General features: G+C 44.9%; 2 protein-coding genes across 3 annotated transcripts in view; one reads left to right on the forward strand and one right to left on the reverse strand.

Moving 5' to 3' along the window:
* Positions 1–110: 110 nt before the first annotated feature.
* On the reverse strand, positions 111–7,137 carry LOC135091883 (pre-mRNA-splicing factor ATP-dependent RNA helicase PRP16-like). 2 transcript variants are annotated; one of them, XM_063989939.1, is made up of 2 exons: positions 6,292–7,137; positions 111–4,183 (listed from the first exon to the last, which is right to left on the reverse strand). In XM_063989939.1, exon 2 carries the CDS (start codon positions 4,175–4,177, stop codon positions 548–550), a length of 3,630 nt encoding a protein of 1,209 aa, XP_063846009.1. In that variant the 5' UTR covers positions 4,178–4,183; positions 6,292–7,137; the 3' UTR covers positions 111–547. The 2 variants fall into 2 exon arrangements, with proteins under 2 accessions (XP_063846009.1, XP_063846008.1); XM_063989938.1 differs by having other exon boundaries at positions 6,248–7,135.
* Positions 7,138–7,887: 750 nt separating this feature from the next.
* The window catches only part of LOC135091889 (troponin C, isotype gamma-like), a 6,097-nt gene continuing 2,119 nt past the window's right edge, over positions 7,888–11,865 (forward strand). The window contains exons 1-4 of the mRNA XM_063989950.1: positions 7,888–8,017; positions 9,653–9,680; positions 10,184–10,327; positions 11,556–11,675. Coding sequence (XP_063846020.1) covers positions 8,015–8,017; positions 9,653–9,680; positions 10,184–10,327; positions 11,556–11,675 — 295 coding nt within the window. The 5' untranslated portion in view covers positions 7,888–8,014. The remainder of the gene's footprint in view (positions 8,018–9,652; positions 9,681–10,183; positions 10,328–11,555; positions 11,676–11,865) is intronic.

An 11,865-nucleotide genomic window follows, 5' to 3' on the forward strand; every position in this document is an offset into this window, starting at 1 on the left:
CATCACCACACATTTTGCCACAACACACCACACACCCCTGTATCACTACACACACATACACACAGCACAACACATGAAAATACAAGATGGGTGGAGGGAAGATTAAACTATTCCTTGTCCAGTCTTTATTCAGCTTCATTGAGGCACAAGTTTCTGAATTTTGTGGTTTACTATAACACACACACACACACACACACACACACACACACACACACACACACACACACACACACACACAGTAATGGCACCATACTCGTATACACTGATACACACAAGTTAATGCACTTTTTAATACCTACCAAACAAAGTGCCAGAACATACAAGGTGTTCCCTGGTAAAAAAAAAATATATATATATATATGACAGACAAATGTATAAACTGGAAAATAGGTACATTTTACTAAACAAATTTATTTTCATATAAATATAAATTTATAGGAAAACAAAATCAAAATGTAATTAATTATTTACATACTTCACATGAAGAATAGAAATAATAAAATAACTGATGTGATATGATGTTTCCATTGCCACCCTGACCCACAACTCAGATGCCAAATCGCGCTGAGCTATTCTGCCGGCGTGGCGTGCCCATGTCATACACCTGCTGGCGCCGCGCTGACTCCTGCTGCCGCTTGCGCTCCTCAGCCCGGGCCTTGAGAGTGTCCTGGGCACGGTCCATCTCTGCCTCCATGGCCGCCTTGTGTGCCAGTGCCTGCCTCCGCTTCTCCATGCGTGAGGCGCCACCCTCATTCACGCTGTAGAACTTGTCACCCACCTCGGCCAGCCAGTTGCCCTCCACGGCCGTCACACACTGCATGTACTCCTTGCTGGTCATCACCAACTCGTGGTACACGATGTAGTCTGGCGTGTACCCCATGCCGAACAGTGCCGAGGTGGGGTGCAGGTGGCAGGGTGTGCCCGTGCGGAGGTTCACGTACTCGCCAATGCCCTTGAGTCGGCATGCTTGGTGGAAGTAGGCAGCACACACACACTTCCTCACCAGGTCCTCATCGGTGCCACAGCTTGTCATGCTGAGTCGCTGCTGGTCCATGATGTCATGCAGCTGCTGCCGCACCTCCCGCACCTTCTTGAGAGCCTTGAAGTGCAAGAAGTGCTTGGTGCACCAGCCCGAGGAGTACTGCTGCAGCCGCCACTGCCGGTAAATGTTGAGGAAGGTGAGGTGGTCTGACTCCGGCACCTGGAACTTTTCTCTCATGGCATCTGCCTCTTCCTCACGTCCCTTGGGGCGATAGAAGAGTGCAGGCACAGACAGCATGGACACAATGGTGAGAATCTCCTCAGAGCAGCCCATGTCCACGCCGGCCAGCAGCATCTTGGACAGTGCTGGGTCCAGCGGAAACTCCACCATGGCACGGCCCAGCTGTGTCAGTAAGCCTGTGTTATCCAGAGCCCCCAGAGTCCACAGCTGGTACTGGGAGTTGAGCAGGTTGTCCTGTGGTGGAGGATCCATGAAGTGGAACTTGAGCAGGTCCTCCACACCCAGGGATTTGAGCAGCAGCACAACATTGGCCAGGTTGGTGCGCTGGATCTCTGGCACAGTGCACTCCAGAAGTTCGTCCTTGTACTGTCGCTCTGTGTACAAACGGTAGCACATCCCGGGCCCTGTACGGCCAGCTCGTCCCTTGCGCTGGTTGGCATTGGCCTGTGACACTGGGTACACCTGCAGACCATCCATGCCCACCCGGGGATTGAACACCTTCAGCTTACAGTAGCCCGAGTCAACCACGTACTTGATGCCGTCCACGGTGAGGGATGTCTCGGCAATGTTAGTGGCCACCACACACTTCCTGAGGCCATCTGGTGCTCGCTGGAATATCTTGGCCTGCAGATCTGAAGGCAACTGAGAGTAGATGGGCAGGACAGCCAGCTGTGGAGCATTGTCGATTTCTGCCAGCTTCTCCACCAGCAGTTCACAGGTCACTTCAATGTCCTCCTGGCCCGGCATGAAGACCAGCACATCGCCTTCCTCATGCTGGAGGTGGATCTGCAGTGACTGCTTCACTGCTGCCTCCACGTAGTCCTCCACCACATGCCGGGAGAAGAAAGTCTCCACAGGGAAGGTACGGCCGGGAATGTTGAAAACTGGAACCTCCCCAAAGAAAGCCGAGAACTTGTGGGCATCCATGGTGGCTGAGGTGACAATCAGCCTCAGGTCGGTGCGACGTGCAACCACCTCCCTCAGCAGACCAAACAGCACGTCAGTACTCAGCGAACGTTCATGTGCCTCATCCATGATGATGGCACTGTAGTGGTCCAGGTCACTTTCCCGCAGCGACTCCCTGAGCAATATGCCGTCTGTCATGTACTTGATGACTGTCTGTTCATTGGTGCAGTCCTCAAAACGAATAGCATAGCCTACCTCATCCCCAAGGTGAGTCCTCATCTCATCAGACACACGCTTGGCCACAGACATGGCTGCAACACGGCGTGGCTGAGTGCATCCTATGACACCCCGCGAGCTGTAGCCATCCTCATGCAGGTACTGGGTCAGCTGTGTGGTCTTGCCGCTGCCCGTCTCACCCACCACCACCACCACCGAGTTCTCCCGAATGATCCGCAGCAGCTCCTCCCGCACGGCAAACACAGGAAGAAACTGCCGCTGCTCCTGAATTGTTTTGCGGCGTGCAAAGTCACTTGCTGCCTCGCCGGTGCCTTTCATGTGCTCGGCAAACTTCTGGTCAGCTTTGTAGTCTGTCTGTCCCTCCTCAATGAGCCGATCATCTTTCTCATCCTCTTTCTTCACACCAATCAGGTTCCCCAGTTGAGTGCCTGCCAGCTCCCACTCCTTGCGAGCCGCCTTCCGCCGCTCACGCTGTTCTCGCCTGGCACGCACAGCAGCCGACCCCTTGCGGGAGACTTGGGCCATGTCAGAGGTGGAGTCCCGCACAGGCACCACCGGCTCGGGCTGCTTGGTGAACACGATGCGGCCATCCAGGAAGGGTGGCACAATGTTATGCACCAGGATGTGGACTCGGTTGGTGAATTCCTCCTCAAAATCGTCATCATAGTCCACTTTTTGTACAACACCACTGGTCAGCATGCGGTTTGTTTCCCACAGCTCATTGTCCTTGTGAACCTGACGCTGCTTAGCACTCATCTTTCGCTTGCTCTTCTCCACTTTCTCTGTCTTCTTCCGCTCATACTCAGCAGAAACATCAGCAAAGGGGTTGTTGGTGTCGTCATATCCCTGGTCCAGCGCGTACCACTGGCGGTCCAGGCGGCGCTCCTCCTCCTCCCAGCGCGCACGCTCCTCCTCGTCCTCAAAGTTTGCAGCGCCTTTGTGTCCTTCCATCCAGACATTGTCCTTGTAGGAGGGTGTGGGTAGGGGAGTGCGCTGTGGAACTACTCGCAGGGACCAGTCATTGTCCTTGTGGCGACGCTGGCTGCCAGAGGGTGTGGGCAGGTCCCAGGAGGAGACCTTGTAGGGTGTGTTGTCTTCTTCATCCCATGGGGAATGAGAGGGGGTGTCCTTTACTCCAGGGATGCGAGGTGTCTCTGGGGCATCGGAGAATCTTGGAGTGCGTATGGATCGTTCTGACCAGTCATACGAGGATCGTTCAGATTCATCACGCCGCACACTCCTCTCACTGTAGTCTCGGCGATGATGGCTTCTCTCACTGCCCCTGTCCCTGTCCCTGTCTCTGTCCTTGTTTCTGTCTCTCTCCCTGTCTCTGTCTCTTCTGTCTCCACCCATGCCTCTGTCCCTGTCTCTGTCTCTGTCTCTGTGCCTCCTACCTCCACTGCGGCCATCCTCTTTCTTGTCCTTGCTGTAGGCCGCCACACCCCTCTCCCGTTGCCTCCTCTGCTTCTCCACAATCCTGTCCCGCGCTGCCCGGTCCACACCACCTGTGTAGGTTGGTGTCTCATCATATCTACTGCGGTACTCCCTCTCCTTGCCTTTAATTTTCTGCCCTGCACCGTTTTCATCATCTGAGTCACTGGAGGAGGAGGACGATGTGTGTTTACGTTTGGAGGATGTGAGTGTATCACCCTTATCCTCACGCATCTTCTTCCTCAGCGCTGCCAGCTTGTCCAGGCCCAGCAGGGAGCCACGTGGAGGTGCTGGTCGTTTGAATGTGGCATCATCGTCCCGGGTCTTGCGAACGACTAGGCCGCCCGCCCCGCCAGTGCTGCCCTCCAGGATGTCTGACATGATAGCCTGAAGCAAGACATGTATATAGTTAGTACACAGAAATATGCCAAAAACACATATTGTTGGATAAACTGAGCTTTTGGATAAACTGTCAGCCACCTCATCCCATATAGTTTGGTTTATGAAGATTTTAATATATATATATATATATATATATATATATATATATATATATATATATATATATATATATATATATATATATATATATATATATATATATATATATATATATATATATATATATTTTGTTGCCCTTTATCAGTGACTGTCTTACACAAACAAACAAACTAACAAGCAAACAAATGGGTATCTCAGTGGTATATGATATAAAAATAATCAGTGTGAATTGAATCATTTTGCTGCGACATTGGTGATAGAAAAATAGAGATGTGAATGTAATGTATTGAATTTTTTAGTACAAGTAATGTGGTCACATATGTGAGGAATTGAATTTGTTGTGCTAGTAAGCATGAGGCTCTGTGGCTAGCTAGTAAGGAGTCTGTTGGAGGGCACAGCGGCAGGGGTTTGTTACAGAAGAAAGGACGGAAGTTATATACTGCCGTGGGTGTTTGATTGTACACCAGTGATTCTCAAGTTGTGCTCTGTGGTGCAGAAGTGTGCTGTGATTATTCCCCCACTTGAGCTGCATAATTTTCATGGATAGGTATACACTACAAGTGACTGTGGAGTTGGTGCGCAGTCAAAGTCCAAGATAAATCATTAATGCGCCACTAAGCAATAAAGTTTGAGAGCCTCTGCTCTACATTATAGCAAGAGTTTGTGTGGGAGGCACCTGAGGTGGACATCTCTTCCATGTGGAAGCTGAGGCTTGCGTTTTGAGTGGATGTCACATTGGGGGCCTGTGAACCACAGAAGGCGTGTAGTCAGTAGCCTGTGAAGCAGGGTAGCCTTGTACAGGAGGTGGTGATGAAAAACGCAGGTGCAGGAGGACAAAACAAGTGCAAGTTGTGTCTTCACCAGAGAAAAATGGTGTATGTTTTATTAATGTGTGCATTATTGTACTCATTTGCAGGGACAGTATTAGTGCCTTTGGAAAGGTTTGTGAGGCATCTATTTGTGGGAAGGACAAAGCAATGAGACAGTGCAAGTAGCTCAAGTGCTTATTTTGTGTACCTTGATAAGAAAATTGCTTTTTGAGTTGTAAACATGAACATTTTGTTTTCCATTTACTTTGTATTTAATTCAGGGGATCAGTGGATGTTTTCTTGCCTAGCAGGAGTATCACAATTTTATTTGTATGTGATGAGTATCATCTTTATGGCAAGCCCAGAGGGTGACAGTGGGCAGCTATAAAGAAAATTTCAGGTTGGGATGATAATTACCTTTCCTAGAGAAACAACCTCATTACATATATGCCAGGCCGGTAATCCCACATAGGTAGCCCTGACAAAGCACCATGCACTCAACCCTGTCAGCCCCTGGGGGAAAGGGGCAGTCTGATGGACCACCCTACAACACCTCAGGATAATATATTGCTTCTGTTATTTCTTCACATATCTACATTAACATAAAAATGAATACATTAATAAATAAGAGATCAAAAATAATATGCTTGCAAACAAAATATGAAAGAATGAATCATTTTGACACTCATGGATTATGGAGTTCCTAGCTGACTGGGCCCGGGCCTGCCGGTACCAATTGTAAACTATGCATTTCTTTTTTGTCTGGGTCATTCCGTGTAGGACTGCAGGCAGCGGGGCTAACCAGCCCGGGACCCCATTCCTCCACGAGTGCCAACCCATGAGATGAAGACGGACACACACACACACACACACACACACACACACACACACACACACACACTGAATCACACCTTACAATCAAAATAAACAGATAGATCCATGATATAGTTAAATTTAACTAATTCCCAGACAAAATATATTCAAATCGGTGCCCGGCCCGCCATGCCGCAGTGAAAACATTTGGCTTATTTCACATAAATTCTCACTTAAATATCGCACTTCATCTAATCCAACATCATTTACACATGTTACATGATCTCAAGCACATGAGGAAGGAAGAATTGACGCATGAAAGGCTTACCTAGAGTGAAAATTGAAGGAGTATTGACTATTATTTACAATCACCTCCGACTGTTGTTGATCAGCTGAGTCGTAGCAAACGTTCGGACTGGTGGCCTTACATCCGGTTTTACAGGACTCTAATCTCTCATAATTTTATTTCTTTCTGTGTTACTCTTTTTATATTTTCTGTAATTTATGTTTTTTTTTTCTTTTTAGTTCCCCTAAAGTAAATATTTTCACACCGGTACTCCCCATTTTTTTTTTTCACCTTTCACTTTTACGTATTACTTTTCTAATATTTTCTTTCTCCATATTTTTTTGTGTGATTTATTCATGGTTATTCTCATCTATTCAGCACTTCCCTTTCTCCACCTTTCATCCTTCCGTGGCTTCCCTCTTAAATTTTCTTTCTCCATATATACTACAATTTCTATATATCTCTATCTCTTGTCTGCGTTTATTATGTCATTTACTTGCTAGTTCACTGCATCACTCCTTTGTAACGTCACCTGACGATGCAAGCAATTTCATTGCAGCTTTTTTTCAGTCCTCATTCATCTGCTGCAGTCAATCAGTAATAACTCACGCACGCAAATCACTGATAACAGAACCACATGGCAGCGCAACATCAGTAGACACATCAGGACAAGATACAATCCCTTATTCTGAAAAGCTTTGCTCTCTCGACCACCACGACTGTTTTACAACTAGTCCACAAACTTGATTAACCGAGTTCTCAAGTTCTCCTATTAACAAATCTTGCTAATTTATCACTGGAACCATAAAATAATTCCCTTAAAAAATCCGTGTCACTTCAACTATGTACAGCTTTTAGAAAGTACTGGAAATGCAGCGCACAAGTGTTTCAGAATTTGGATCCACATTACGCGCCAATCACAAAGTTCAAGAGCGAGTTAATAATACATCTTCTTGAGTCACTCCACGCAGTTACAATATAAACCGCTACCAAGCTACCGAAGTGCTCGATGCAATAAGATCACATTTTTTCTGGGTCGTCCATAGCCCGTTTAGCTGGCGAGTCGGTCTGTAGCGCACAGGTATATGTAACACGAGACTGGGCCATTTTCCTGCTCGTCACCGAACCTTGCGCTCAATTCTCTTTTTAGCATGAAACGGGGTAGGCAGGGATGATTGCGCGTTGTCATCTAGTATATAATCTAGCAGGGGGTTTTCCTTATACGTTATTATCGCTTATATAGTCCTTCCCTATCTGAGAAAGTATGTCTTTTGGTGCAATGGATAATAAAAGATGCTTACAGGCTATATGTTATGCAAGCGTGTACGTAAATAATTCCTCAAACACTAGTGAGAAAAAATTAAACAGGAGAGAAAAAATGAGAGTGCTAAGGGAATTTTATGAGAAAGGAAGCAGAGGAGGAGGAGAAAGAGGAGGAGATGGAGGAGGAGGAAGAGAAGTGTAGAAGAATGAAATTGAGGAAGGAGGAGAGGGGAATGTTAGCAGTTGAGATGAAAGAAGCTGCAGTTATAGTAGTAGGAAGGAAGAGGAAGAGGAGGAGCAGGAGGGAGGGAGGATAAGAAAGTAGAAAACCATGAGGAGGAAGAGGAGTGAGTGAGGGGGGGAAGCGGAGAGAAAGTTACAATATGGAGGAATGCAAAGATTCACCCCCAGAATTTCTAGTTAGTTAGAATAAGGTTACAACGGAGACAGCGAGGAAGAGGGGAACAGTTGTGTGTCCTGCCCGCAAGCTCAACACATCTCCTCCTCCTCCTCCTCTTCCTTCGTCACTCTCTCACTTAAGACAAAATGGTGAGACTCGGAGTACACAAGTGACCGTCGACATTTCTTTCATTCAACTTTTCTTCTTCCTTCACTCGCGACTGATACCTTTTTCCTTTTCTACTGCTGCTGCTACCGCCACAACTACTGCTTTTTCTCGTCCTTTCCTTATTCTATCCTTCATTTTTCTCCTAATCCTATCACTTCGTTTCCTCCTCGTCGTCTTATTCCTCTAATATTTCACCTTCTTTTCTTCTTTTATTAGTATTACCACTCTTACATCTTGCTCGTCTTCTATCATTACCACCACATCTTTTCCTCCCCCTCCTCCTCCTCCTTCTCCTCCTCTTCCTTATCCTCCATTCTTCTTCGTACACATTCTCTGGATTAACATTTGCACATTATGCACTTCATTTTACCGCTGAATTTGCCTTATTTGGCGAACATCGTGTCTTGAAAATAGTGTTGTTGCTGGTGGTGGTGGTGGTGGTGGTGGTGACGCAAATGTCTTGAGGATCACGCGTTGGACTCGAAATCGCCAGGTGATCCATCCCTGTGACATTAAAATCTGCAATAATTCGATACGCGCTTTGAAATACTCCACAAAATTTATACAAGCAGTTATGAGAAAGGAAAGAGAGTTAAAAGATGAGATTTGCCCATTTCTGGAACAAAAGAGCAATGAGTGATTTGTGATTGAGGGACGACGACTAAACATGCCATCCCTAACACTTCCACTTTGATATGCACTTAGAAATACTATACAAAATCCTTAGAAGCACTTATGGGAAACAAAAGTTAAAAGATCGACTTTCCAAATTCAGACCAGTACAATGTTTACAAGAGGCTGTGGAACAAAAAGCAATGAGTAACTTGTGACCGAGGAAAGACTTGCCAGATAAACACTTTGCTCTCTCACACATGGATACGAAAAATTACGTTCTCATGAATGTTTTCCCTATTGATAATACAGCATCCTTGTTAAACTATCAGTACTATCATGGAAACACCCTTGAAAATACAAATACCTATCGTTATACTGCTGGAATGATAAGACGCTGAAATGTTTAATATCAGACTGGGATCGGGCAACCACCACCTCATCTTACTGGAGGAAAGAAAATATTTGATACTCAGCGCAAACCTATGTAATTTGAGCTGGATTAGAGCTTCAGTCTCCCAAGTGACGAACAAGGATATTACCAATGTATCAGCAAGCAATGGGTGTATGTGTGGGTGTATGTGTAAGGCAAGTCTATTTATAAGCAATGACGCGCGAGAACACACACACTCACACACACACACACACACACACACACACATACACACACACACATATCAGTCACACATATATATAACCTGCATTTTACTACATCATAAGTTTCATGACACGTAGGATATATCACTCAACTTCACTGATTTATTTGTTTTTATCCTTCGTTGCGCTTAAGTTTATTTATCTATCTATTCATTTATATTGTATTTATCTATCTATTTATCTATATTTTCTCTCATTCCTTAATATAAAGTCTTCCTTTTGTCAATACATAATAAATTTACTTTCACCCACTGAGTCTTCAGTTATAAGTTTGGTAATACTTTCTTGTACGAATTAACTTCATTTTTTTTTAATAGTTTTTATTTTTCCTTTTTCTCGTCTCTCAGGACAACCTCGATAAGGACCAGATCGCAGGTATGTGAGCTACCACTACTACTACTACTACTACTACAACTGCTGCTGCTACTTCTACTACTACCGCTAGTCCTACCCCTACTCGTGTTCCCCGATTAGTACCATTGTAAACACTATCATCACTCGTTCCTTACACACAACCACTGCAATACTAACCGCTACACACACACACACACACACACACTCATCATTAGTCACCCCCTCCCCTTTCACTGCCTCCGTCACCACCATAGGAAAACAGGATATTAGTTAACTTCTGAGATGTGAAGATTATAGTGAGTTTTCTTTTTTTTTTTTTTTTTATAAGATGAGAAGATATTAATAACTATTAACACAAGGAGAAGTTTCACTCTTATCAGTACTACTACTACTACTACTATTGTTTCTTCTTTTAATAGTAGCATTAACCCACTACCAGTACTATTACTATTGGCATTAAACATATACTAATATCACTACTACTACTACTACTACTACTGATGGCGGAGTGCTTCCCTCCACAGCCCTCAGGAAGGCCTTCGAGTCCTTTGACATGGACGGCAAGGGCTACATCACCCCGGAGACCGTGGGCACCATCCTGCGTATGATGGGCGTCAAGATCTCTGAGAAGAACCTGCAGGAGGTTATTGCGGAGACTGACGAGGACGGTGAGTCAAAAATGCCATAAGAACATCTAAGGTTCGTACTCAGAAAACGCTTTGCTCTCTCATCACGACTATTCTCCAAGGTCACAGAAATAATTAGCCGAGTTCTTAAGTGTTTCTCCTGTTTATAATATAGATACCTTGTTAAAATGTCACCAGAACCGTAAGAAAAACACCCTTAAAAACTCGTCACTTCATCTAGAGCCTTTTAAAAGTCATCGAGGTGTGGAGCAGAAGTGTTTCTCATTATGATCCTATATACCAGACTGGCAATCGCACACAAGGCGGCCCAGATAATACAACACACACACACATCCTTCACATTCTAGCCCCGTCGGCCCCTTGTGGAAACGTACAGTCTCGTGGCCCACCTTACTGCACCCCAGAAGTTTAGACATAATAGAGCTGGTCGCACATAAAAAAAAAAAAAATAAATAAAATAAATAAATAGATAAATAAATAAATAAATAATTAATGATAATAATAACAATAATAAACAAAAAGAGGGAAGCTACAAGGAGCCACATTAGGCCTACACGTGACAGCCCCTGTAAAGAACATGCCAACCTATTTCCTCTTGTCAATCTCATACACAAATTTGTCTAATCTTTTAAAAGCTCCAAGTTGACTCAAAACTAGAATGGCAACTGATTACTGAGTCTGTTCCATTCATCTATCGCTCTATTTGAGAACGGTAGATGAACGGAACATCTTAAAACACAAAGTTAAAAAGTAGATTTGCGGGAAGTACAAGTTCAAAAGACGCTACTATTTTTTTATTATTTATTATTATTTTTTCTTTTCGGGTACAAGATCGTCAAGTTATAATTCTGCGTTGCTGAAGTAAAAACAATATTATAGCAGCTTGATCTTCTTGAGTTTAGGAGACATCACAAGGGCTGCCAGGTTTTCTTACTCTCTCTTTCTCTCTCTCTCTCTCTCTCTCTCTCTCTCTCTCTCTCTCCCTGCTTCCTTCCTTCATTTTTGTTATCTTTGTTCTCTCATTCTTTCTGTCACTGTATCCTCGTGTCTAGTTCTATCTTTATTCTTTCTTCCGCTATTCATGCATTTAACTCCATTCCCTTAATTTCTTCCTCTCTTCCTTTCCTCCATACTATCTGAGTCTATCTGTGTCTAATTCTACGTCCTTCCTTTCCTTCTTCCCACCCTCTCTATTACCATCATCTTAATGTATCTAATCTCGCCTCGTGTCTCTATTATTCCTTTTCAGGTTCCGGTGAGCTCGAGTTTGAGGAGTTCTGTTCTCTTGCTGCCAAGTTCCTGATTGAAGAGGACGAGGAGGCCCTGAAAGCTGAGCTGCGTGAGGCTTTCCGTATCTACGACAAGGGAGGTGCGTGAAAGGAGCCTTTGAAATTACTTCAGGGGACTTACGCAAGTGTTCTTCTTGATTGGCTGGCGCTTGCTCGAGTTACTGGGATGTTTCAGTGGAGTTTTATCGTGTTCTGGTGATAATTTACCAAGAATTCTGCGCCTATCAGGTCTTACACGCTCTATTTAACTTGACTGACTACCGCTTGCGG

Source organism: Scylla paramamosain, chromosome 38, assembly GCF_035594125.1.
Source record: "Scylla paramamosain isolate STU-SP2022 chromosome 38, ASM3559412v1, whole genome shotgun sequence".
Lineage (NCBI taxonomy): Eukaryota > Metazoa > Arthropoda > Malacostraca > Decapoda > Portunidae > Scylla > Scylla paramamosain.

Excerpts from the sequence above, each read along its gene's own strand:
- LOC135091883 (XM_063989939.1), bottom strand. The coding sequence starts at position 4,177 with ATGTCAGACATCCTGGAGGGCAGCACTGGCGGGGCGGGCGGCCTAGTC.